We start from the raw sequence: 25,277 nt of genomic DNA, 5'->3' as shown, positions 1-25,277 counted from the left end.
CAATTTCCAGCCATATGTAAAAAGAATTAATACATCATGATCAAGAAGAATACCAAGTTGCTTTAACACTCCAAAGTTAATAAATGTAACCCAAAAACAATAAAAGAAAAAAGGGGAAAAACCCTGGAAACATCCCTGTTGCCCATCGACAGAACAGATAAATACCATGTATTGCTGGAATACAACTTAGCAATTACAACAAGGCAAAGGAAAAATCTGCTGATATATACAATAACATGGATGAGTTTCTAAAACATCACGTTGAGTGAAAGAAGCCTTACTCTGAAGAGTGCTTAGTATATGCTTCTACTTATAAATGAACTCCTACAACAGGCAACACTAGCCCATGATTAAAAACAAGAACAGTGATTGCCTCTAGGGAATGGGGCAGGGTGACAGGAGCCTGGATTACACAGGTTTATGTAGTTTATGCACATTATACTCTGTGATTTTTTTAAACCGTAAACAAATATTAAAATCTAGTTAATGATAAGCACACTGAAGTGTTTAGGGCTGAAATATTATTGAAGCCTGTGAGTTAATCTAAAACACATTTTTTTTTTTTTGGCTGTGCTGTGCAGTGTGTGGGATCTTAGTTACCCGACCAGGGATGAAACCTGTGTGCCCTGAGTCGGAAGTGTACAGTCTTAACAACTAGACCATGACTTTTTAGGAAAGTCCCTAAAATATATGTGTTTTTTTAAAAGCTAGATTGATGAATGACTATAGTGCAAGGAGATCCAACCAGTCCATTCTGAAGGAGATCAACCCTGGGATTTCTTTGGAAGGAATGATGCTAAAGCTGAAACTCCAGTACTTTGGCCACCTCATGTGAAGAGTTGACTCAGTGGAAAAAGACTCTGATGTTGGGAGGGATTGGGGGCAGGAGAAGCAGGGGATGACAGAGGATGAGATGGCTGGATGGCATCACTGACTCGATGGATGTGAGTCTGGGTGAACTCCAGGAGTTGATGATGGACAGGGAGGCCTGGCGTGCTGTGATTCATGGGGTCGCAAGGAGTCGGACACGACTGAGCGACTGAACTGAACTGAATAGATGTCATAAAGCAAATACAACAAAACATTAACTACTGTAGAATTTACTTGGTGGATATATGGTGTGCTTAGTCACTTCAGTCATGTCCGACTCTCTACGACTCCATGGACCATGGCCCGCCAGGCTCCTCTGTCCATGGGATTCTCCAGGCAAGAATACTGGAGTGGGTTGCCATTTCCTCCTCCAGTGAGAAAGTATGAAGTGAGTGAAGTGAAGTTGCTTAGTCGTGTCCGACTCTTTGCAACCCCACGGACTGTAGCCTACCAGGCTCCTCCGTCCATGGGATTTTCCAGGCAAGAGTACTGGAGTGGGTTGCCATTTCCTTCTCTGGATATATAGCACTCACTGTATAATTCTTTTAAGATTTCTATAGTTTAAAGTCCAGGGACAGATCTTTTCAAATACAATGCCTTGTTACATTCCTTCAGACAAACTCTGAACAAATTTGAGGAAACAAATGGGTTTCCTCAAATATCAGAAACAGTAACCCCAGCTGTTTTAAACTTTTATTTCCTCTATGCTCTTATTATAAAAAAGGTCTGACGTATCTGTTAGCCTGTATTATGTTGATAGACTTTTGGGGTTGGAAGGAAGAGGCAATCATACTTGCTTACACCTATGAGTCCCAAATATTTAATACTCATCAACAGCTTTTTAAATTCCTTAAGCTTTCAGGGATTTTAGGTTGGAAATTTCTAATCTGGTCCAACTCCTCCTTTCCTGGGTATAACATGTTTATTCATCAGTAGTCTCTTCTCAAACCAGCATTATAATACACTACACTACAGTGTGTCTAATCATAAGGGAAGACGGGTGGAAGTCTCCCAACCTATGCACTGCCACAAGGAAAAGGCTGATTTTGAAAAATAAAAATGGGGCAAAGCGTGTACGAAGCAGTGCATACCTCCTGTTCTGCCTGATAAAGCTTGACAGTGATGTTCCTCTGGAAACCCACATCACCGGCGTCGTAAAACACCCCGAGACTCGTAATAACGATTGGATAGAGAACCCGGAAGCTCACGCTGACAACTCGGTCCTCAGACAGCCCTGATGAAGTGTCTTCCAAAAGACTGAATGCTTCAATCTCCTGATTCAGAACTAAGGAAGTAATAATGAGAAAAGGAGTTTTACACAATCAAACACAATCTTTTATTTTACCAATATGAAGTACGCTTGATAGCAAAATCTAGATTTGTTATATAATTCTTTCACAAATGGCAATACATTTTTAAAGTGCTTCAGAAAAAAAAAAAAACTTATTAAGAACAAAATTTTCAGCCACATCTTAGCAAAATAATTATTAGAGGTACTTTAATAAACTTCTGCATATGCATATATGCCTCTGTGTATAAACACTATAGGGGAATATTAAAGATTGGATAAATGGGGAAAGGTTGGATAAATGGGGATATTAAAAACAGTACTAACTGCAGTCATAAATAATGAGTACATTTGTCTTGCTCTGCAAATTCCAAAAATCCTACTGCACGTTGAGCACTTTTTGTGATGTCGGGCAGTTATCACTGTACAAAAGTAACTGAAATCAATTCAAATAGCACTGAAAAACTAGCCATATAGTACTGACAAAGATAAACACATTAAGCACAGCATTTCTGACCACCTACTATGTGTCACATACCATCAGATTTAATCTTTACAACTACCCTCTGTGGTTGTGGCATTATCTCCAGTTTACAGAGTCGGAAAATGAGCTCCAGAGATGTATCTGATTAAGGTCACAGAAAGTGACAGAGCAGAAATCAAACCCATATCTACTGACTTCAGATTCAGTGCTCTTTCTATTCCCCAGAGTCTAATCAATGACAAAAGCATCCCTTTTGGGATGCCTTATGCCTTTCTCAGCTACCATAAATGAATCAGGATAGACTACATGAAACAGTTAATATGGCTGAAAATATCAATGCCAGCTTGAGAAATAATCTAAAAACTTATTTTAAAAGATTATTCTACATTCTTTGTATGTTTTAGAGCTATGATTTTCCAACTCTGCAGGTCACACAGGCCCTGATGCAGGTCCCGTTAGTTAAAAACATGTGCACACATACTCATATTTATAAAATATATATGCATTGTCAATGTATTCAATATTAATTAAGGTTACATTTTATTTTCAGATAAGCAGAAATTCTGTTTCCTTCCCACACTCCAGAGGATCATTTGGATCCCTACCTTAGAGTTCCTAGTGTGCTATTTTACGCTTAGTAGCTGCTCAATAAAATAGGATTAAATAGAATTGTTGGCTCCTACCCACTTACAAACATGAGCAGGTGGGAAAAAAGGAGGATACAGATTTTGTCATGGGTTGGGGCAAGCACTGGCCAGACAGTCTAGACTCCAAATATACTGGAAAATAACAAAAATTTTTCTCTTTAATATTTTCAGTAAATAGGATATCCAAAGTGAAGCACGTCTATTAAAGATTATAACATATATATATTTATAAAATATACATGTATTGTCAGTCAAGACATTCAATATTAATAAAGATTACATTTTATTTTCAGATACACAGGAATTGTTTTCTTCCCACACTTACCCAAATGATCCGCTAAAGTGTGGGAAGAAAACAGAATTTCTGTATATCTGAAAATAAAATGTAATCTTATTAATACCAAAATATTAATACTTAATACTTTAATATTAACACTTAATACTGTAAGTATTAATCTTAATACTGACAATATGTATATATTTTATAAATGAGAATGTGTAAATAAAATTATAACCATCTAGAAAAATTATTTTCTATCTAAAACAAATGTAACTTGAACTTCAAGCCATCTGGACACAAGATAGCCTGCTGCTCTGATAATCCTATTAATCAAACTTCCATACATCCAGGGTATCATGATGATTAATGTTCATGATGACCTTAAGGTACTGAAATAAATCTAAATGCCATTTAAATCAAAGTAATAAAATCAGATTCTAAATATTAATTTAGCTATACCTATTTTTACAAATTGGTAACCTAAATATTATATACATGAAAATTTTCTATTAATGAAAATCTTCACTCCTTTACTATTAATGAATAACAGCACTTAAAATAATAGAAAGTCTGGTTAAAGCTTTCTTTAAATTTGGCTTGGCCTGGATTTGAATTTCAAATATAATCTGTTCTCTTACATCATCAGTAATACAATATTTTATTAGGTTCACGGTCCCTTTGGGACCTCAGTGAATGTTAAAGGGAAACATTCACTGTCACCCTCTCCCCAGAAAAACACAATTATACGTAAAATTTTACTTACAATGTTAACTAAATTCATAGACATCCTAAGTAAGAAACATCTGTTTTACAATACAGACCTGAAAATATGGTCCAATTTATTTAAAAAGCTGATTACAACCCAATTTTATAAAAAGGCGGGTTTTTAAAAAAATAACAGTATTAAACACCGAACATATCCCAGAACTAAATACTTCATATGTATCAACTTATTTCATCCTCATGTCAGTCCTGACGGGGTGAGTATAATACTTTTCCCTCCAGTTTACAGATCAGGACACTGAGGTTGCAAGTTGTAAATAACTGTTTGAAGGCCATACAGCTAGGAAATGGCACAGCCTAGATCTAAAGCCAGGAAGCCTGACTACAGAGCCCTTACTCCTAACCATTACTCTGCTGCTACCTACACAGGCAAGGTGCACATAATCATACACATGTGACAGGTCTTAAAACACCTGAAGTCATACTCAGTAGATTCAAGATGTGGGGAAGTTTAACCTCCCTCAGAACCAGAGCTGAACATAATAGGAAATGCTAATAAATAAAGGTATAAAGTTATCACCTTCCTAAAATTGTTTCCCTGGCAACACAGAGAACCTAATTAGGACCACTTGTCTTTAATCTCATCAGAGCTCCCACAAATTTTTAACTGTAAGGAATAAAATAAAATTATTGTGTTTTCTTTCTTTCTTTTTTTTTTTACTATTTCTTTTGTACCTTAGGCAATAGTTCTTAGAGAAAGATGATTCATAAGATCTGTATCAAGGCTATTATAAATCAACAGGCTGGTGAAATTAGCAGTTTTCTATAAGTTTAAACTTTACTAACTCAGGATTTATCTACACACAAGGAATTTCCAGATGCGTGGGAACCATACTGAAAAATAAACTCTCCTGGATCCCAAAATCATATATATATTCATAAGGAATCTTCACAGACACGCAAAGTGGTTAGTCTGTCAGAAAGGATGAAAGATAAATTTCAATGAAAGTTTGATTTTAGTCTGCCAAAAATAGACTGCTATACTATTTATCTCAACAACTCTTCCTTAACATCAAATTTGCACAGTAGCCCACCCACCCCTTAACTGCAGTTCCGCTTTCCCAAGTTTTCAGTTATCTACATTTAACTACTGTTCAAAAACATTAAATGAAAAATTCCAGTAATAATTCATAAGTTTTAAACTGCGGGCCCTTCTGAGCAGCATGATGCAATTTTGAGCCATCCAGCTTGATCCTGCCTGGTGCGTGACTCATCCTTGTCCAGCACATCCCACCCATTAGTCACTCGGCAGCCGTCTGGGTTATCTGGTCAACCATCCACGCACTGCACTGCTTGTGTTCAAGTGATCCTTATTTTATGTCAATAAGGCCTCCAAGGGCAAGAGTGGTGATGCTGGCAACTGAGATGTGCCAAACAGAAGCCAGAAAGTGCTTCCTTTAGGTGTAAAAGTGAAAGCTCTCCACTGAATAAGGGAAGGAAAAAACATCATAGTTGAAGTTGCTAAGATCTACCATAAGAACAATAGTCTATCTGTGAAACTGTGAAGGAGGAAAAAGAAATCTGTGTTAATTTTGCTGTCACAATTCAAACTGCCAAAGTTATGGCCATGTGTGATAAGCGCTTAGTTATATGGAAAAAGCATTAAATTTGTAAGTAAGATACTCTGAGAGACAGATCATACTCACATAACTTTTATTATAGTATGCCGTTACAACTGTTGCATTACTACTTACTGTTGTTAATCTCTTACTGTGCCTAATTTATAAATTAAACTGTATCACAGCTATGGAGGAACAGGGGAAAACAGTGTACATAGGATTTGGTTCTATGCAAGATTTCAGGCATCCACGGGCCGGGGGAGGTCTTGGAATGCATCTCCCGTGGGTAAGGGAGGACCATTGTACACGACAGTGGTAGGGCTGAGGAAAAGACTTACCTGGATTCGTGATGTTGAGTAGTTTGCAGGAATAAGGATCTTCCCTGTCCTCCACAGGCACAGTGCAGCCATGAGCACCTATTATGAACTTCACAAGGACACTGAGAGATGTGTTGGCATTAACATCAGTTACTGATCTTCACCTCGCCCATGCATGCTTCTTCATGCCCATTTCAGAGCTTTTACTTTGAGACAACGAGTATTTATTAGGATTAATTCTAACTTTATTCTTTTGGTCTAGCAAAAAGGGGGAACAGGCAAACCAGAAGTTGCTAACTGCCAAGTGACTGACGTGGAAGCCCTCTACCACAGGACAATATTAGGGCAAGCCTGGCCACAAGCAGACGCTCGGGCCATTTAACTGCAAACTATGGTAAAGCCAACTTCTCATGCCCACACCTAAAAACTTGGCTCTATCGATGAACTTCTTCACTCACTTCCTTCTCTTTCAGAAAGTGTTCCTTCTACTCAAGAGTAGCCTTTCTAGGCCAAGGCAGGGAACATGGGTTCGATCCCTGGTCCAGGAAGATCTCACATGAGTAGCAACAAGAGAAGCCAACGCACTGAGACGCCTGTGCACCACAACTAGAAATTAACTCCTGCTCACAACCAGAGAAAGCCCGCGTGCAGCAACAAAGACCCAGCACAGCCAAAAATAAATAAATAAAAATAATAATAAAAAAAAGTAGTGTTACTATCCCAGGAGAGGACTTCTCCTGAGATCTTGCTTCACTAGCCACCTGTAACCCACAGCTCCTTCCCTACACATAATAAGTCTAATGAAGTCCTGACATTAATTTTTATCCACCGTCCTTCCCTCCTTGTCCCCATCCTTTCTTTCCTTTACAGTGAAGTCCTACAAGGGAAAAACTAAAATTGCAACCTCTGGTTTTCCCTTCTCATTTTATACCACAAAATTTTAGTTTCAGTACCCACCACGCCCACAGAGATGTCTACTACGAATATAACTAGCGATCTGCTGCTTGATCAACACTCCTTACCCTTCCCTACTTGGCTTTCCTGAGCCTGGAGGGTGCAGTTCTCCTTAGAAAGCTCTCTTCCTTTTTCACGTGGCCCTGCTCAGTGGCTCCCAGCTCTTCCGGCCCAGCCTGTCCACTGAGTGGACATCACCCCTGGGCTTTACCCTTGGATCACTTCTCACTCAACTCACTCTTTTCCCTTGCTCTTTTTGGATATTTTTTTCTGGCCTCATCACATAGCATTTGGGATCTTAATTCCCTGACCAGGGATCAAACCCAAGCCCTCTGCAGTGGAAGCGTAAAGTCTTAACCGCTGGACCACCAGGGAAGTCCCTCCCTGGACAATATTTATTCCTAAGGCTTCAACCAGCTTGGGAGTGATTCCTGAATTAGCATCTCTAGCTTGGACCCATCTTCTAAGGAAAAGATTCACAAATTTATGGTACATTTTCAGCTCGACGGCCCACAAACAGCTGCGTGCTACAGCCTGCTCCCACTGTGCCATGAGGGCCGACTATAAAATTTTCAGGAATTTTGTGAGCTGGTTATTAACCACAGATTTTATTAAGAATTAAATTATATAAACTTACAACTAAATGCATTATATTAAGAACAAATGATACCAATGCTCAGATTCATCATGTCTTAACTATTTCACTATCATCTCTGCTCCTGGGGTTATGTGTATCTGTTGTATCTGTGTGGTGGGGATATTACGATGCTATGCCACTGCTGATCTTCCCCAAGTCTGTGTCTAGAGACATATATAGCTTGAAATTGGCCACAGTGGTAATACTTACACCATGGAAACAAGCAAGCACTACAAATAAAGGCTGGATTTATTGTTCTGTTGACTGTCCAGACGTAAAGTGATGGAGAAAATGTTAGTAATTCAGATTAAACTTAAAACTTGTGGGTACACGTATAACTGATTCACTTTGCTGTATAGCAGAAAGTAATACTACATTGTAAATCAACTAGTCTCCCAATAAAGATTCAGTTCAGTTGCTCAGTCATGTCCAACTCTTTGCAACCCCATGGACTAAAGCACACCAGGCTTCCCTGTCCATTACCAACTCCCGGAGCTTGCTCAAACTCATGTCTATCGGGTCGGTGTCATCCAACCATGTCACCCTCCAAAATAAAATAAAAGCCTTAAAAAAAAAAAAAAACCACACACACAAAAAATTTGTGGCCATTCCACAATGAATAGTACAAAAAACTGAGGAAATACTCCTCCCTTGTTCAAAACCTATGATCTGATTCAGCAAGGAGGTCACTCCCTTCATTGACTCAGAGTTCTGTCATGTACCACAGTTGTCATTTAGTTTTACACTTGAAATATTCATGCCAGAATTATGCTCTTGTCAACTGCAGCAACAAGCTGGCTATAGATACAAAAGTCTGGCAAATGATGAAAACACTCTGAGAATCAACTGGCTAGATGAAGTCTGAGACTTTTATAAACATTAGTTTCTGTCAATTATACACTACACAGCCTTTGTATCAATAAAGTTTATAACAAACATATACATACAAATAAGCATGCTTTTCTTCAGACAGCCAGTGGATAAACATTTAACATCACACCCCTGACTGCAGGTACCTCAAACTCAACAAATCTACATCTGAGCTCCTTTCTCATGAAACCTGCTCTTCTCATCTAGTACTTTTTGTCTCGATGGATGATTTCATTATTCTCCAAGTTAGAAAGCTAGCAAATATTCTAGCATTCTCTTTCTCTTTCTACGTTCAATAGCCTTAATTTTTTAAAAAGTCACCACTTTAGCTCAGCCCTTAGCAGTCCTTGTCTAAATGGGTCTCACCCACCCCTGAACTCTCAACACACTGTCTGGTTCCTGCCTGCTGCTGCTGCTAAGTCACCTCAGTCATGTCCGACACTGTGCGACCCCGGAGACAGCAGCCCACCAGGCTCCCCCGTCCCTGGGATTCTCCAGGCAAGAACACTGGAGTGGGTTGCCATTTCCTTCTCCAATGCATGAAAGTGAAAAGTGAAAGTGAAGTCGCTCAGTCGTGTCCGACTCTTAGCGACCCCATGGACTGCAGCCCACTAGGCTCCTCCATCCATGGGATTTTCCAGGCAAGAGTACTAGAGTGGGGTGCCATCGCCTTCTCCGATATCACAGCACACATAACATTTTATTACACTACTACATCTATTTCCTTCTACTAAACTCCAAGCCCTCATAAAGGCTCAGGCTGTACTGGATTTATCTATACATAGCATACCACCTGCGCAAAGGATAATAAACACTTGAGAAACTGACAACTTACAGCTTCACTACAAAGGTTTTTAATTAAATAGAGTCCTTGAAATGTATGTGGAGTCTGGCTCCTTCAGTGAAATACAAGACTTGAAAGTAAGCCATAACCACAGAAATGCAAAGGCTTTCTTTTACTAACAGCCAATTATGCCAGAATACTTTTTACAAACTAGAATATAGCTGTTTAGAATAAAAGTATAAACAGAAATGAACAAATGTGTTAAATTATTGCAGATATTTACCGAATTTAAGCTACCTTAGTCTTACTAGGTCCACAAAATTACTCTGCCCCAGGAAAAAGTATTGAGCTAATATCTATTTTTATATAGATATCCCATCATTTTAATAAAACAAATCACCAAGCTTACTTAATTTAAAGCCCTAATGCTATGACAGCAAATAAACTATCGATGAGAGCCTGAATGTTAACTCTACTCATTATATGTAGCTCTCAATCATCCCCTCAATAGTTGTTGAGTGTCTTACTCTGCCAAGTTAGGTTCCAGGTGCTGGAAATATACCAGTGAAAAAAGCTGAAGCCCCTGTGCTCATAAAACACAGTTTGTGCGGAAAGACAAAATTTGTAAATATACAACTAAGTATAATAAACATACTAGCTTGTGATACATATCATAAAAAAAATAAGTCCAGTAAGAGAAGACAGAGTTGGAATGGTACTATTTAACATGGCACTGCCTGCGAAGGTGATATCTAAGCAGAGGCCTGAAGACAGTGAGGAAGTGAGCCGTGAGGACATGCGTGGAACACGGGCACAGGCAGGGAATGGCAAGTGCAAAGGCCCTGAGGCAGGAGCACACTGAAGGTATTCAAGGTGGCCAGTGCAGGGGGAGCAGACGCAGGTAAGGCCAAAGGCCACAAAAAAAGACCTGGGACTTCACTCTGAGCAAGAAGAGAAGTTAGTGGAGGTGTATGAGCAGAAAATTGGCATAATTTGGCTATTTTTAAAAGGATCATTCTAGTTACAGTATGGAAAATAAAACATAAGGGATGAAAGGTGGAAGCAGAAAGTTCAGACACAGAGGCTCCTGCAGTAATCTGGGTGAGGGGTGATGGTGGCCTGAACCAGTGTGGTGGTTCTGTGGTGCAGGTGGGGAGAGGCTGGATTCCAGATGCAATGGAAAGGAAACACTGAGAAGATACGCTAGTAGACTGGATGTGGATAAGATAACACTGTACTATGAATTGCAAAAACCTATTTTTCTGATGCTTTGACATTCCCCCCAACAGGCTGTGAGCATCCTGCCCAGATGACCAGGTACACATGGGTGACGAGGCTGGTCCTGCCACAGGTTTGCTCTCTTGCCACCCCCTACCCCGACAGTGACCTAGTGACATTCAAACACAGCAATGAAATGCCTTCACACCTGTCACTTGTACTTTCCTCTCTGACCCCCAATAAAGGCACCTGCTGTTGGGTCTTCCCTCTCTTGGCTCCCCACCTGCTCGGGTGAGTCCGTTCCCTGGATGCTCCTCCTACTCAGTCCCCTGCACTGGGGTGTTGGACCTCTCTCTCTCAGACCCGTGAGCATAATAAATCCTTTAATCTCCTATGCCTCAGGAAATTCCCAGGGTAATTTCCGCTGCTGTGTTGCAATGATCCTTCAAGACCCCACAAGGGCGACTCACTCCTCCATTCACAAGACAAACACCCAAGTTTTTGGTCTGAGCAACTGGGAGGGAAGGTCATTATTTTCTGAGCTGGGAAAGGCAATCAGAAGTGCAGGTTTTCAAGGTGGTTCTATAGCAGTGATGCTTCCGAGGCCCTTCTATCATCATTTCGATCATGAACTAGAGAAACCTGTCTTGAAAAGGAATGGAAGCTGCTATGAGTAAGATAGGAAATCTATAAATTTCACTACTGGTGATGAGAAAATTCACAACCACAGTTCCCTCGTATACTACTCAGTCACAAGCATGCCAGCTGTATACGATCCTGAGGGCCTTCTCTGCTTCTCAGTGACTTCACACAAGCACAGAAGAATCTTCACACCACTAGGAGTCCACACTTCTCTGCCTCTCTTTCACTAGCCCCTCACTGCATAATCTTCAGAGGCTGCTTTTCTTGAGAAGACTAAGACCTTGGGCTCCTAACCAATAACTGAGCCATCTAATGCCAACACATGACATGCTGGTACTTCCCTGACGGTCCAGTGGTCCAAGAATCTGCCTTGCATTGGAAGGCACTCAGGTTCGATGCCTGGTTGGGGAACTAAGATCCCACACGCCATGGGGCAACTAAACTAAGCCTGTGTGCCACAACGCAAGAACCTGCACATTGCAACAAAAAATCCCACGTAATGCAACTAAGATCCAACAGCCAAATAAGTATTTAAAAAAATAGATAAATCAACTGTACTCCAATATAAAGTCAAATTAAAAAAAAAAACCCACAACAACACGTGACATGCTATCAAAGCTCAAGTCTGGAAGGGTGGCTGAGAGAAAAAGAGGATGGCAAACTATACAAATCGTAGACCACACACAGCTAAAACCACCACAGAACAGAAACAAACTAAGTGTCTCCCAGTGAAGTCAGTCAAAAGCATATTTAGACACAAATCCATCTAGTAGAAACTACTCTGGAACAGAACCTTTTAAGGACCATTCTTCTAAATAAAAGCAAAAAAAACCCCAAAAGCCAATAAAGAAAAAGCAAACAAACCAACCACACTAGGTATCTATAAAAACTAGGTATGTGAACCACTGAATATGGAATATACTCCTCTCCAACTATCTTTTGGCTTAAAATCTTGGTTAAGTTTACTTTGGGGGCTCAACTACATGGAGAAAAAGCAAAATGAGATAGTCCTCTCTCCTGGGAAAAAGAGGCCACATATCTGAATTAATAGCTCTGACTATCCAAGAAGAGGTTTTTCAGAACACTCACTCAATATGGCAGGCAAGGTGTGAACTCAAGGAACCTACCGTTGACTTAGTGCTGGATGTTGTAGCAAATGCTTCAGCCAGGTGCTTCTTATTACATTGCGAAGCTGATGGTTATTGCGGGCTGACAGCACACCAACCACCACGTCATAGTGATTAGATTTCCACTGAGGAAATAAGGCCAACTGATCTAGAAATAAGCAACAATAAGCTGAAATGTCATGTCTCAATTATTGTTAAGTCCAATATGTAGCATACAAATGTTTATTACAAAATAATATATGTTGATGCTTGTAAAAAAAAAAAGACAAATAAATACAAAGAAAAAAAATTTTAAAGCGCTCGTAACCTCACCATCCAGAGATATCCACTACTAACATTGTGGCGTAGCCGTTTTGTTTCCATACCTATATATGTATTTGTGCTCACACAGTACGTATGTAGGGCTTCCCTGGGCTCAGCCGGTAAAGAATCTGCCTGCATTGCAGGAGACCCCAGTTCAATCCCTGGGTTAGGAAGATCCCCTGGAGAAGGGATAGGCTACCCACTCCAGTATTCATGCGCTTCCCTGGTGGCTCAGCTGGTAAAGAATCCGCATGCAATGCAGGAAACCCAGGTTCCATCCATGGGTTCAGAAGATCCCCAGGAGGAGGGCATAACAACCTACTCCAGTATTCTTGCCTGGAGAATTCCCATGGACAGAGGAGCTGGTGGGCTACAGTCTATGGGATCACAGAAGAGTCGGACACGACTGAGCACCTAAGTGCAGCACAGCATGCATGTCAATTCTTAAAAACAAGTGAGATGTTTCTCATGAGAATCAGTTCAGAAGGTCAATGTGGCATAAACTGCACAGCAGTGAGCAGCAAGAGCCAATTAAGCTATAGTCAGAATCCTGGCTCTTTAGCTATAAAAGTTATTTAACTTCTTAAGCTTTAGTTTCCTTAAGTAGAAACAGGTGTAATAATACTTCTCATAGAGTTGTTGTAAAAATTAAACAAAATAATGTGTATAAAGGTCCTGGCTTGGTACCAGGCAAACAGCAGGCAATCAAGCAACTAACAACAACAAATTTGCTTTCAAAGGGGAAGCCACACATTAATATTGGTTACTAAGTCTGGGAGATAAAGCTGAAGGACTACCATGCTGCAAAGAATCAGAACCCTTATTTATGCCAATAAATTCTACAAGCAGCAAACATTTATCACTTAGTCTAAAGAGGGGAAATAGCATTTCTTTTTTTCTTTTACTTTTTGGCTGCATCACACAGCAAATGGGATCTTCCTTGACCAAGGATTGAACCCACACCCCCCACAATGGAAGTCTGGAGTCCTAACCACTGGACTGCCAGGGAAGTTCCTGAAACATTTCTAGTTTGAAGGAAAAAAAAAAAATCAAGTGACAAGTCATTATTTTTACTGTCATATTTATGACTCATTTTCTATTGTCATTTAATGGACGAGATTACATTTTATAAATCTGTCCTCAGAAAAAGATAGAAAGATATTTTGTCCCTATTTATCATCAGCAGTTTCAAAGCTTGTAAGCTACAAGCCTATACATAGCTCTGATTAGGGATCCCATTTCATCTTTCTCCAGTGGTGAAAACTGATCCAAAATGTTTCCAAAAATAAATCATTGAAGGCCGGAGAGTGTTACTACATTAAACACACTGTTTTTGTATCCCATAGGATCTAGTTATTCAAAAGACAACAAAACTATGTTATTTCTTCAAGAGAGAATGATTTAAATGCTTATGTAAAATTAGCAATGACAACCCATTCCCTCCTCCTCCTTTATCAGAGAGACACTGGTAGTAAGTATATTTTATTGACAGCAGTGAGGCAAATGCAGTCACCCACACATAACTGACTGCAGAGCTGACATGCTGCCACAGTATCAGTAAGAAGCTATTCAAATCCTTGGGCCTCAGTTTCCTCATCAGAGAAGACTGACACCAAAAAGTCTTTAGATGCTCTATTTCATCTGTTTCAAAATGTCTTCTCAAGAGATTAAAAAGCTTTAAAAGATTAGAGGAAAATTTAAACGTATCCCAAATGCCTCAGTTATTGACATCGTGAGAAAACAAAGCTGCTGCACAAAAATCTCAACATAACTGAAACATCTCTTTAAATGCCAAACACCACTACCTTATTTTGGATCAGTAATCAAAATAGGTCTTTTATAGATGGATTACATGAGACATAATTCAACCTTTTCTTGATCGCAAAATCTCCTTAAAATTGCTCTCCGATCTTTCTTTCTCAACATTAATTCTAGCCGAAGCATCAACTCAGTTTCTTATCTTTTACTTGGACCTACAAGGGTATCCTAATGGTTTCACCCGGACCTCTTGAGATTTTTCTAAAATAAATAAACAGACACGAAGATAACCATGTGGTATGTGAAAATCTCACGGATTACCGCTGTAAAGTACTTTTTGATCTTATTTCACTTCTCTCTGCCACTGCCAATCCTCTCTGCTTCTAATCCATGTCTAAGTTGCTTCTATTGAACTGTGTAACTTCCCATACATTTCTCTTTTTCTTGCAGAAGAGAAGTACATGTCAGATTTTCGCCTTCAGAGAACTTCTACTTCCAGGAAAACAGTTTTCTAAAGACTCAACCGAAAAACTCTGTTAGAACTAATAAATTCAGTAAGGTTACAGGATATATAATATACGAAAGTCAACTGTATTTCTATACAATATCAAACTATCAGAAAGAGAAATTAAGAAAACAATCCCAATTTTAATTGCATCAAAAAGAATAAAATACCTAGGAATAAACTTAACCAAGGTGGCAAAAGATCTGTACACTGAAAAGTATAAGATATTGATGAAATCAATTGCAAAACATAAAAACAAAAGATATCCCATGCTAATGGATCAGAAGCATTAATATTGTTAAGATGTCCATACTAGCTAAAGCAATCAACAGATTCAGTGTAATCTCTATTAAAATTTCAAGGACATTTTTCACAGAAACAGAAAAAAAAAAATCCTAAAATTTGTATGGAACCGCAAAGACCTTGAATAGCCACAGCAATCTAGAGAAAGAAGAACAAAGCTGGAAACACCATACTGCCTGGTTTCAAACCATATTATAAAGCTATGGTAATCAGTACAGTACTGGCATTAAAACAGACGCACACATCAATGGAACATAATAGAGAGCCCAGAAATAAACCCACACGTGTATGGTCCATTCAATTACAGCAAAGGAGCCAAGAATACACAACAAGGAAAGGACAGTCTCTTAAACAGATGATATGGGAAAACTGGACAGCCACATGCAAAGGAATGAAAGGGAACCACTAACTTACCACTATACACAAAAATCAACTCAAAATGGATTAAAAACTTGAATGTAGGACCATAAAAGTCCTATAAGAAAACACAGGCAAGTAAGCTCCTTGATGGTGGTCTTTGCAATAATTTTTTTAGATGTGACACTAAAAGCAAAGACAACAAAAACAAAAATAAACGAGACTATATCATACTAAAAAGCTCCTGCACAGCAAAGGAAACCATCAACAAAAAGTGAACAGGCAACCAACTGAACAGAAGATATTTACAAATCATATCTGATTAATATGCAAAGCACATAAAGAACTCATACAACTCAATAGCAAAAATCCACAGAATCCTAGTTAAAACTGGGCAGAGGATCTGAATAGACATTTCTCCAAAGAAGACATACAGCCTGCTGTCAGCTACGTGAAACAGTGCTCAAAATCACTCATCATCAGGGAAATGCCAATCAAAACCACAATGAAATCTCACCACACCTCCTGGCATGGCTATTATCAAAAAGGTAAGAAATAATAAATGTTGGAGAGGACGTAGGGAAGAGGGAACTCTTGTGCACGCACTGTTGGTGGGAATGTAAATTGATGCAGCCACTATGAAAAACAGCATGGTGGTTCCTCAAAAAATTAAAGATAGAACTCCCATTCGAGCCAGCAAAACCACTTCTGGATATTATCTGAAGGAAATGAAAACTTCCACTAGAAAAGACAAGAATGGAGATGATATGCATGATAGTAAACATGGGGATGCTCACTGCAGCATTATTTTCTATAGTCAAGATATGGAAGCAACCTAAGTGTCCACTGATGGGTGAATGAAGAAAATGTATTCTTTACACACAATGGAATGTTACTCAGCCACAAAAAAGAAGGAAATCTTGCCATTTGCAGCAACACTCAAGACCCTGCGGGCATTATGCTAAGTGAAGTAAGTCAGACAAAGACAGACTAATGAAACAAAACACCAAATTCATAGAGAACAGATAGGTGTTCACCAGAGGATGCGGGTAGGCAAAACGGTAAGAGGTACAAACTTCCAGCTATAAAATAAGTAAGTTCCGGGGTTGTAAATACAGCATGATGACAACAGTTAATAATACTGTATTGTAGAGAGTTGCCTGGTGGCCTAGTGGTTAGGAGACCAGGCTTTCACTGCTGGGGCCTTGGGTTCAATCCCTGGTCAGAAAACAGATTCCACAAGCAGGACCAAAAAAAGCAAAACAAAACTGCATTGTATTTAAATGTTGCTAAACAGAGTAGGTCTTCAAAGTTCTCATCAGAGGAAAAATAAAACTTTGACTATGCGTGGTGACAGATGTTAACTAAATATATTATGGTTAGCTATATATATTTCAGGATATATACATGTATCAAATCATTCAGCTGCACAACTGAACTGAGGCTTGTTAGTCAATTATACCCCAATTTTAAAAAGAGCCTGTGGTTTCTTCTACCACATGCCACCAGTGTGTATCAGTGCAACAGATCTGTGAATACTGTTACACAGTATAAAACTCAAAGGGGACAGCTGCCTGGCGGCCTCGGGGTTAGGATTCAGTGCTTTCACTGCTGTGGCCCAGGTTTGACATCTAGTCAGGAAACCAGTATCCCGGCAGGCTGCATGGTGCAACCAAGATTAAACACACACACAAACCCCTCTAAGTGGATGCTGTGTAAGAACGCAGCCCAACTTCTCAGTCCCCTTCTGTATTTTTCTCACCTCTGCTCAGTGTTCCAAGCATAGGGTAACTTGTTCAATTCTCATGTCTGAAAATTGGGGGAAAAAAAAAACAACCCAACCCAACTAAAAAGTAAACATGGGCAAAAAAAGATAATTCACAGAAAAATAAATGTAAAGAGCCAACACATCTACGAAAAACAGTTCAACGTCACTGGAAGCCAAGTTTGAATGACAGCAATAAGACACGAGTTTTCTCTTACATTCAAACTGACAAATATCTTCTTAAATGACAATGCCCTAATGATGGATATTTTGAAACAGGCAGTTGTTACCAGGAAAAGGCTACTTTCCTATGCTGCTGACAGGAATGTACTCCGGTATAATATTCTACAGGAAATTTCCCCATGATACATCAAATACCTCAGAATTCTGTAACTTTTGTCCTTAGCTAAAAATACATTTTAAAGAAATAACCGGTGATGCATTAAAAGATCTCTATTCATCACAGAGTCGTTTCTTAATAATGAAAAACTGCAAACTACATGAACACAATGGACAAGGCACTAGTTAAATAAATTATGGTGTATCCACATGCCAGAATACTACACAGCCACTGACATTATGCTTTAAAGAAATCATTAAATATTGTTCTACATCTTATGAAAAGAAGCAGGTTATGAGATCTATGTACATCGAGTGTGTTAGTCGCAGCTGTGTCCAGCTCTTTGTGACTCCCTGACTGTAGCCCGCCAGGCTCCTCTGTCCATGGAATGCTCCAGGCAAGAATACTGGAGTGGGAATTTCCTTCCTACTGGAGCCACTTCCTTCTCCAGGGGGTCTTCCTGACCCAGGAATCAAACCCAAGGCCCCTGCACTGAAGGCAAAGTCTTTACCACCTTAGCCACCAGGGAAGCCCTATGTACTATATGATTCTATTTACATAAAGCACATAAAGCCGGCAAATCTCTGCATTAAAGATTAGGATCCTGTTACCACTCCTGGCCATGGGAGCACAAAGGAAGCTTCTAAGGTGTTGGCAGTTTTCCTGTCTTTAATTTGGGTGCTGATTAACTGGGTGTATTCAGTTTGTATTAGAAATGGACACAGAACAACGAACTGGTTACAGACTGGGAAAGGAGTACGTCAAGCCTGTATATTGTCACCCTGTTTACTTAACTTATATGCAGAGTACATCATGCGAAATGCTGGGCTGGATGAAGCACAAGCTGGAATCAAGATTGCCAGGAGAAATATCAATAACCTCAGATATGCAGATGACACCACCCTTATGGCAGAAAGTGAAGAGGAACTAAAGAGCCTCTTGATGAAAGTGAAAGAGGAGACTGAAAAAGTTGGCTTAAAGCTCAGCATTCAGAAAATGAAGACCATGGCATCTGGTCCCATCACTTCCTGGCAAATAGATGGGGAAACAGTGAAAACAGTGGCTGACTTTATTTTTCTGGGCTCCAAAATCAATGCAGATGGTGACTGCAGTCATGAAATTAAAAAACACTTGCTCCTTGGAAGAAAAGCTATGACAAGCCTAGAAAGCATAATAAAAAGCAGAGACATTACTTTGTCGACAAAGGCTCATCTAGTCAAGTTATGGTTTTTCCAGTAGTCATGTATGGATGTCAGAGCTGGACCATGAAGAAGGCTGAGCACCGAAGAACTGATGCTTTTGAACTGTGGTGTTGGAGAAGACTCTTGAGGCTCTCTTGCAGATCTGCAAGGAGATCAAACCAGTCCATCCTAAAGGAAATCACTCCTGAATATTCACTGGAAGGACTGATGAAGCGCCAATACTTCAGCCACCTGATGCAGAGCCGACTCACTGGAAAAGACCCTGATGCTGGGAAAGACTGAAGGCAGGAGAAGGGACAACAGAGGACGAGATGACTGGATGATATCACCAACTCGAAGGACCTGAGTTTGAGCAAGCTCCAGGAGATGGTGAAGGACAGGGAAGCCTGACACGCTGCAGTCCATGAGGCTGCAAAGTCGGACACAACTGAGTAACTGAACAACAAACTCGGTTTGTGAAATCACATCGAGTTTACATTTATGTGCACTTTTCTGAATATACATGACATATCAAAAATTTTTAATACTAAATAATTCCCCAAACATGTTTTATGTATGTACATTCAAAAACTGCCCAGTATAGATCATTTTCTTTCATTTTTTTAAAAACTAATTTCAAAATTTTCTATAAGAAGCGTGTTTTACTTTTGTAAGTAAAAAATTTAAATCATGGTATGTGAATGGACGGTCTATGAATCACAAATCCATTCATACTTTGCCAGTTTTATCCTCTTGATCCATTCCTTTAAATTATTGAGCACTTCCTACATTCACTGCCTTAGATGGCAAACATATAGCAATAAACAAATCTTCATAATGTCAAGAATCATTAAAACTACACACAAGCTCCCCAAAGGCAATGATCATTTCTCTTCTTTAGTATGTAGGACACCCTGAGAGTCTGGCAATCTGCTAGCCTCTGGACTGAAAGTGGACATTCAAAATTTTATTAAAGACCAGTGGAGATAGAATTCAGAACTGAGTGTTCAAAACAAGCTCACAGATCCTTAAAATTGAGACTGAAATTTCCACTCTTATATGACTGCTCTCAGATGACATCAACCACAGATAGGCAGAAACCTAGAAAATGAAGAAAACATGTAAGTTCACCACAGATCTGATGATCAGGACAATCATTATACACACCAGCAGTACGTTCTCACCAATTTCAGATGCCAAAAAAAACACCTCACTAGCATGGGCATTAGCCTCCATCAAACCACCACTCCTCTCTAACATTCACGAAGTGTTCACCATGAATCAGGCACTCTTCTGGGTGTTTTATTAACAGAATCTTCACAATAACCCTATGAGGTCATCATCTTATAAATAAGGAAACAACAGAAGCACGGAGACAAGATTAACATTTAGGGATCATTTCAGATGAACCAGCCCTCGGCGAAACTGCTAAGCAAGCTCAATTTGTCTTTGACCTTCTACTTGCCCCATGTCAGTTTCCATTTAACAAACTATGAATACCTTGAGAGCTGAGACTAAAAACCCAGCGCTCTAAGGATTTGTTGAATGGCTATGCTTCTTTCCTGTCTTGGTTTCCTTCTTCCCAAATATCCTAGAGAGAAAAGACTTCTTTTGTCACATCATTTTTCTAAGTTAACTGCTAAATTAATTCCTGCTAAGGCACAACCCAAAAGCAGTACGTTAAAACCGAGATATCCTGTATCGTTATTCTCCAGCTCAAATGGCTGTCTATGCCTCCACGGTCCTCTCCTCACCCCAGGTGTGTGGGATTTCACAACAGAAGAGCTGCTTGCTCTTCATCAGCTGTTCTCTCTGACCAGGTCTCACCTGTTCAAGGTCATTAGAACAGCGTGCCTGTGTGCTAAGTCGCTTCAGTCGGGCCTGACTCTTAGCGACCCTATGGACTGCAGCCCGCCAGGCTCCACAGATTCCCCAGGCAAGAACACTGGAGTGGATTGTCCCCTCCTCCAGGGAACCTTCCCGACCCAGGGATCAAACCCGCGCTGCTTAAGTCTACTGCATCGGCAGGCGGGTTTTTTACCACCAGCACCACCTAGAAAGCCCCACATTAGAACAGCACCAGGCACTAACCCACCTGACTCAGTGCACTCAGGTTCCTGCCCAACTGTGGCCTCAAACAACCTCCCCGACCACTCTACTTAACACAGCAGCACACCATTCTCTGTCCTCTTACGCTGCTTTATTTTTGCCACCACACTTATCACTCTCCCTTATGACATTTAATAATTACTTTCCTACGTTCTGTCTTCCCTTCAAAACTGTAAACTGCATGAGGGCAGGGACATTATCTTGATTACTGCTTAAATTCCACACCTACAACAGGAGTTGGCAGTGAGACAGCTCTCAAACATCTGCAGAGTCAGCTCTCTAAAAGTTAGAGAGCCTTTTTTAATATTCAGGGGAGATAAACCTCCCTTTTGAAAAATACTGCCATGACTTAATGAAACTGAAGACAAAGAGGCAGAAAAGAGAACAAAAACGAAACTTAAAATGTAAACACCAGGGACGAATACTAACGAACTTTTGGGTTTTCTCTCTCACTTTAGGCTTAAGGGATAAGGGCTGAAATGTAAAAATGCTCAAATGTTTTAGTTTGAACTGGTAATAACACAATGAGAAAAGGATTTGTGGGAAATTTTAGCAATTGAGATGCTTCTTTTGTTTTTAGTTTCAAAAGTACCAGAAGTGCAAAAGGGACAGTTAGGACTCTCCAAGGTTTCACTTAGATTAAAATACTCTATTTATCATTTGACTGGATGTACAATATCCATTTAAAGTCAAAGTTAACTTACACACTAGTACTGAACTCCTCACTGAGAGCTGTGTCCCTTTCCAAGGTCTCCTTCCTAATTTCCTTAATCTAGCCTGGTCTCACAAGACGGCAGATAAGGCACCATCAAAACTAATGGAGGGGGGAAACTTAACTCTGAAAAAGAAAAAAGTTGTTTACAAAGTTACTTTTAATACTTTGAGGTGAGCCCACAGGACTTTAAAAAAAAAAAAAAAAAGGGGTAACTCCCTCACCCCCAAGAGTGGTCCAGGGAAGACTGGCTACTTGAGTGGAAGGTACCATAAGAGAGACAAGAGAGACCCAGTGCAGACTCAGGGCAAAGGGCTGCCATTGGGGCTGGGAGCTGTGAGCACTATGAGAAAATGCGAGCACGGTGGGACTAGCTCCAGGAACAAAGACAAGCATCAAGAGGGTTGGATTCGAAGTCATAAAACTTACAGAACTGGAGCAAATAATTTTTAACACAAAAGACCCCAAATAGCCAAAACAATCTTATGAAAGAAGAACAGAGCTGGAGGAATTAGGCTCCCTGACTTCAGACTACATTACAAAGCTACAATGATCAAAATAGTATGGTAGTGGGACAAAAACAGACACACGCATCAGTGGGAACAGAGAGCCCAGAAATAAACACACACACTTATGGTCCATTAATCTATGACAAAGGAGGCAAGATGAGACAATGGGAAAAAATCTCTTTAGTAAGTGGTGCTGGGAAAATCACACAGCTATATGTAAAAGAACAAAATTAGAACATTCTCTAACACCATAAACAAAAATAAACTCAGAATGGATTAAAGACCCAATGTAAGATTCAGTTCAGTCGCTCAATCGTGCGTGACTCTTTGCTACCCCATGGACTGCAGCACGCCAGGCTTCCCTGTCTATCACCAACTCCCGGAGCTTACTCAAACTCATGTCCATCGAGTTGGTCATCCTCTGTCATCCCCTTTTCCTCCCGCCCTTAATCTTTCCCAGCATCAGGGTCTTTTCAAATGAGTCAGTTCTTCCGTATCAGGTGGCCAAAGCATTGGAGTTTCAGCTTCAACATCAGTCCTTCCAATGAAATTCAGGACTGATTTCCTTTAGGATTGACTGGTTGGATCTCCTTGCAGTCCAAGGGATCTCAAGAGACTTCTCCAACACCACAGTATATAATCTTACATATAATTTAATGTAAGATTAGATACTATAAAACTCTTTGAGGAAAAAACAGGAAGAACATCTTTGCCATAAATCACAGCAATGTTTTTGGACCCAACTCCTAAAGGAAATAAAAGCAGAAATAAACAAATGGGATCTAGTTAAACTTAAAAGCTTTTGCACACCAAAGGAAACCACTGACAGAAACAAAAAGCCAATCTACCAAATAGGAGAAAATATTTACAAATGATATGACCAATGAGTGATTGACATCCAACATATATAAACAGCTCATATAATTCACCATCAAAAAACAACCTAATTAAAAAATGGGCAGAAGAACTGGAGACACTTTTCCAAAGAGGAAATGCAGATGGCCAACAGGCACATGAAAAGATGCTCAACATCCCTAAATCATTGCTGCTGCTGCTGCTGCTAAGTCGCTTCAGTCGTGTCCAACTCTTTGCGACCCCATAGACGGCAGCCCACCAGGCTCCCCTGTCCCTGGGATTCTCCAGGCAAGAACACTGTCCCTAATCATTAGGGAACTGCAAATCAAAATCACAACGAGATATCACTCCACACTTGTCAGAATGGCTATCATCTAAAAGAATACAGGGTTTTTGCTTGTTTATGGACCCTAAAAGATATTTAGGTCATAAATATCCCAAGTACACTCTAAAAATAAATTCCAGTAGAGCTCACTCATCAAACCAAAAAAAAAAAAAACTTGTAAAATACAAACACAATGAATCTTACAGAGCATTTATATATATATACACATCTATATATATAGTGCTCTCTCTCTCTATATATATATAGCACTTTTTCCTCAGGTCCATTTACAAAAGTCTAAAAAAAGAAAACAAAAACAAAATCCTAACCTGTTAAGTTAAATGTCCTGAAATGCTGCACTTTCATTAAATCATTTAAATAGGATCTTAATTCTATTCAGGTCACACAAATAGTCTTTTCAAAGAGCTTGTAGCTTGTCTAAGAGAAAAGGATTTTAAGAGAGTGTTACCAGAATAAAGAACTCCAATTATAACAATGAGACTGCTTTGAGGATTGCCAAATTAGTTTCTATACTTTCTACTTCTAAGTTAAGGCACAGAGCCATCTCAGGATTGCAAATATTCAATTCTAATCCTTAAAAATACTGCACAAGCAAACAACTGTCTTGGGAAGAAGTGGTAAGAAAAAAATTCCCAATGGAGTTAAAAACCAAAACGACTATTATCTCATCTTTACAACAGCCTTCCAGGCTTCTTTAAAATATGTCCTAGGGCAAGCCCTTAAAAAAGAAGACAACAAAAAAAAGAAACCTTAAGTCTTAGGAGCGGTGGAATTCATTAACAGCAAATCCACCGTGCTGTGGGCAAAGCACTCTATTTATCAGGCTGTGAAGCGAACATGAACAAAGGTTTTCCCACGAAAGAATAACTTTTAGAGCAAACGGTTAACATAAGTAAAGAACTCGATACTTTCGTGTATGTTTCATTAGCAGGCTTTGCAAAGGAAACTCCCAGGAGCAACTCCACTCGGAGCCATTCCCTACTTCATGCCTAAATTTGTTCAACAGACTTACATCAGAGTTTTCAAAAAATACAAAGTACAGTACATTTTTAAAGCAAACTTATTCCTTAAAAGCAAAACCCAGCCACCTTTTAAAACACGCACAAACTTGATCCCTGGCCCGAAGACCTCAAAGTCTTGACCGAATAAGACCAACAACTTGCGCAGGAAAAAAGCAACCTAGTAGCCCTGCGCTGGGCTGAGCAGCTGCCGCTCGGGGCAGAAGGACCCACGGGGCTTTGCTCCCGGGCAGGCGCCGGGCGACCCGGGCCAGGCCTGGGGACAGCCGGAGGACCTGCTGTCGCGTGCACCAGCCTTGTGGCCATTGAGAAACGCGGGGATGTGGGAAGCGCCCTCAAGTTTGCCCGATGTTAACGCCCCGCGGATAAAGAGGGTTATTTGTTTCATCTGCGGAACTTCGCGTCGGGCCGCCCTCCCCCCAGTCCGGGACCCGCGGAGGAGGCCGCCAGGAGTCTCGGAGCCGGCCCTCCCCGCCTCGGGGCCGCCCGGCCCGGCCCCAGGTCCTCACCTGCCGGGCCAGCCCCCGAGGCGCGGGCGGGCGGCGGGGAGCGCAGCCGCAACCAGAGGTGCAGCGCGGCCCCGAGCACACACGGGCACAGCAGCACCAGCCAGTTTCGCATTGGCCGCCCCCGCCGGCTCCACCTCGCGCCCCCGCCGCGCGCCGGGCTCTCCCGCGTCCCGGTGGAGAGAGAGGGGACCTGCAAGTCGGGAGGCCCAGGGGCAGCGGCCAACTCCCTCACGACCACTCCGGGGA

The 25,277-nt window shown here is 40.5% G+C and overlaps 1 protein-coding gene across 3 annotated transcripts in view; it reads right to left on the bottom strand.

Annotated features, from left to right (window-relative positions):
* The window catches only part of B3GALNT2 (beta-1,3-N-acetylgalactosaminyltransferase 2), a 65,426-nt gene extending 40,149 nt beyond the window's left edge, over positions 1 to 25,277 (bottom strand). For 2 of the 3 annotated variants that reach the window (XM_070364682.1, XM_070364684.1), the window contains exons 1-4: positions 25,032 to 25,277; positions 12,461 to 12,608; positions 6,250 to 6,350; positions 1,962 to 2,155 (exon numbers count right to left, since the gene is read on the bottom strand). In XM_070364682.1, the coding sequence (XP_070220783.1) occupies positions 1,962 to 2,155; positions 6,250 to 6,350; positions 12,461 to 12,608; positions 25,032 to 25,143 (555 nt within the window). In that variant the 5' untranslated portion in view covers positions 25,144 to 25,277. Of the gene's footprint in view, positions 1 to 1,961; positions 2,156 to 6,249; positions 6,351 to 12,460; positions 12,609 to 23,811; positions 23,902 to 25,031 lie in introns of those variants that run through there. The other variant, XM_070364683.1, reaches the window with a different exon arrangement.

Source organism: Bos mutus, chromosome 28 (assembly GCF_027580195.1).
Source record: "Bos mutus isolate GX-2022 chromosome 28, NWIPB_WYAK_1.1, whole genome shotgun sequence".
NCBI lineage: Eukaryota > Metazoa > Chordata > Mammalia > Artiodactyla > Bovidae > Bos > Bos mutus.
The sequence above is the reverse complement of the archived record's forward strand: the minus strand, read 5'-3'. Positions and strand labels throughout refer to the sequence as shown.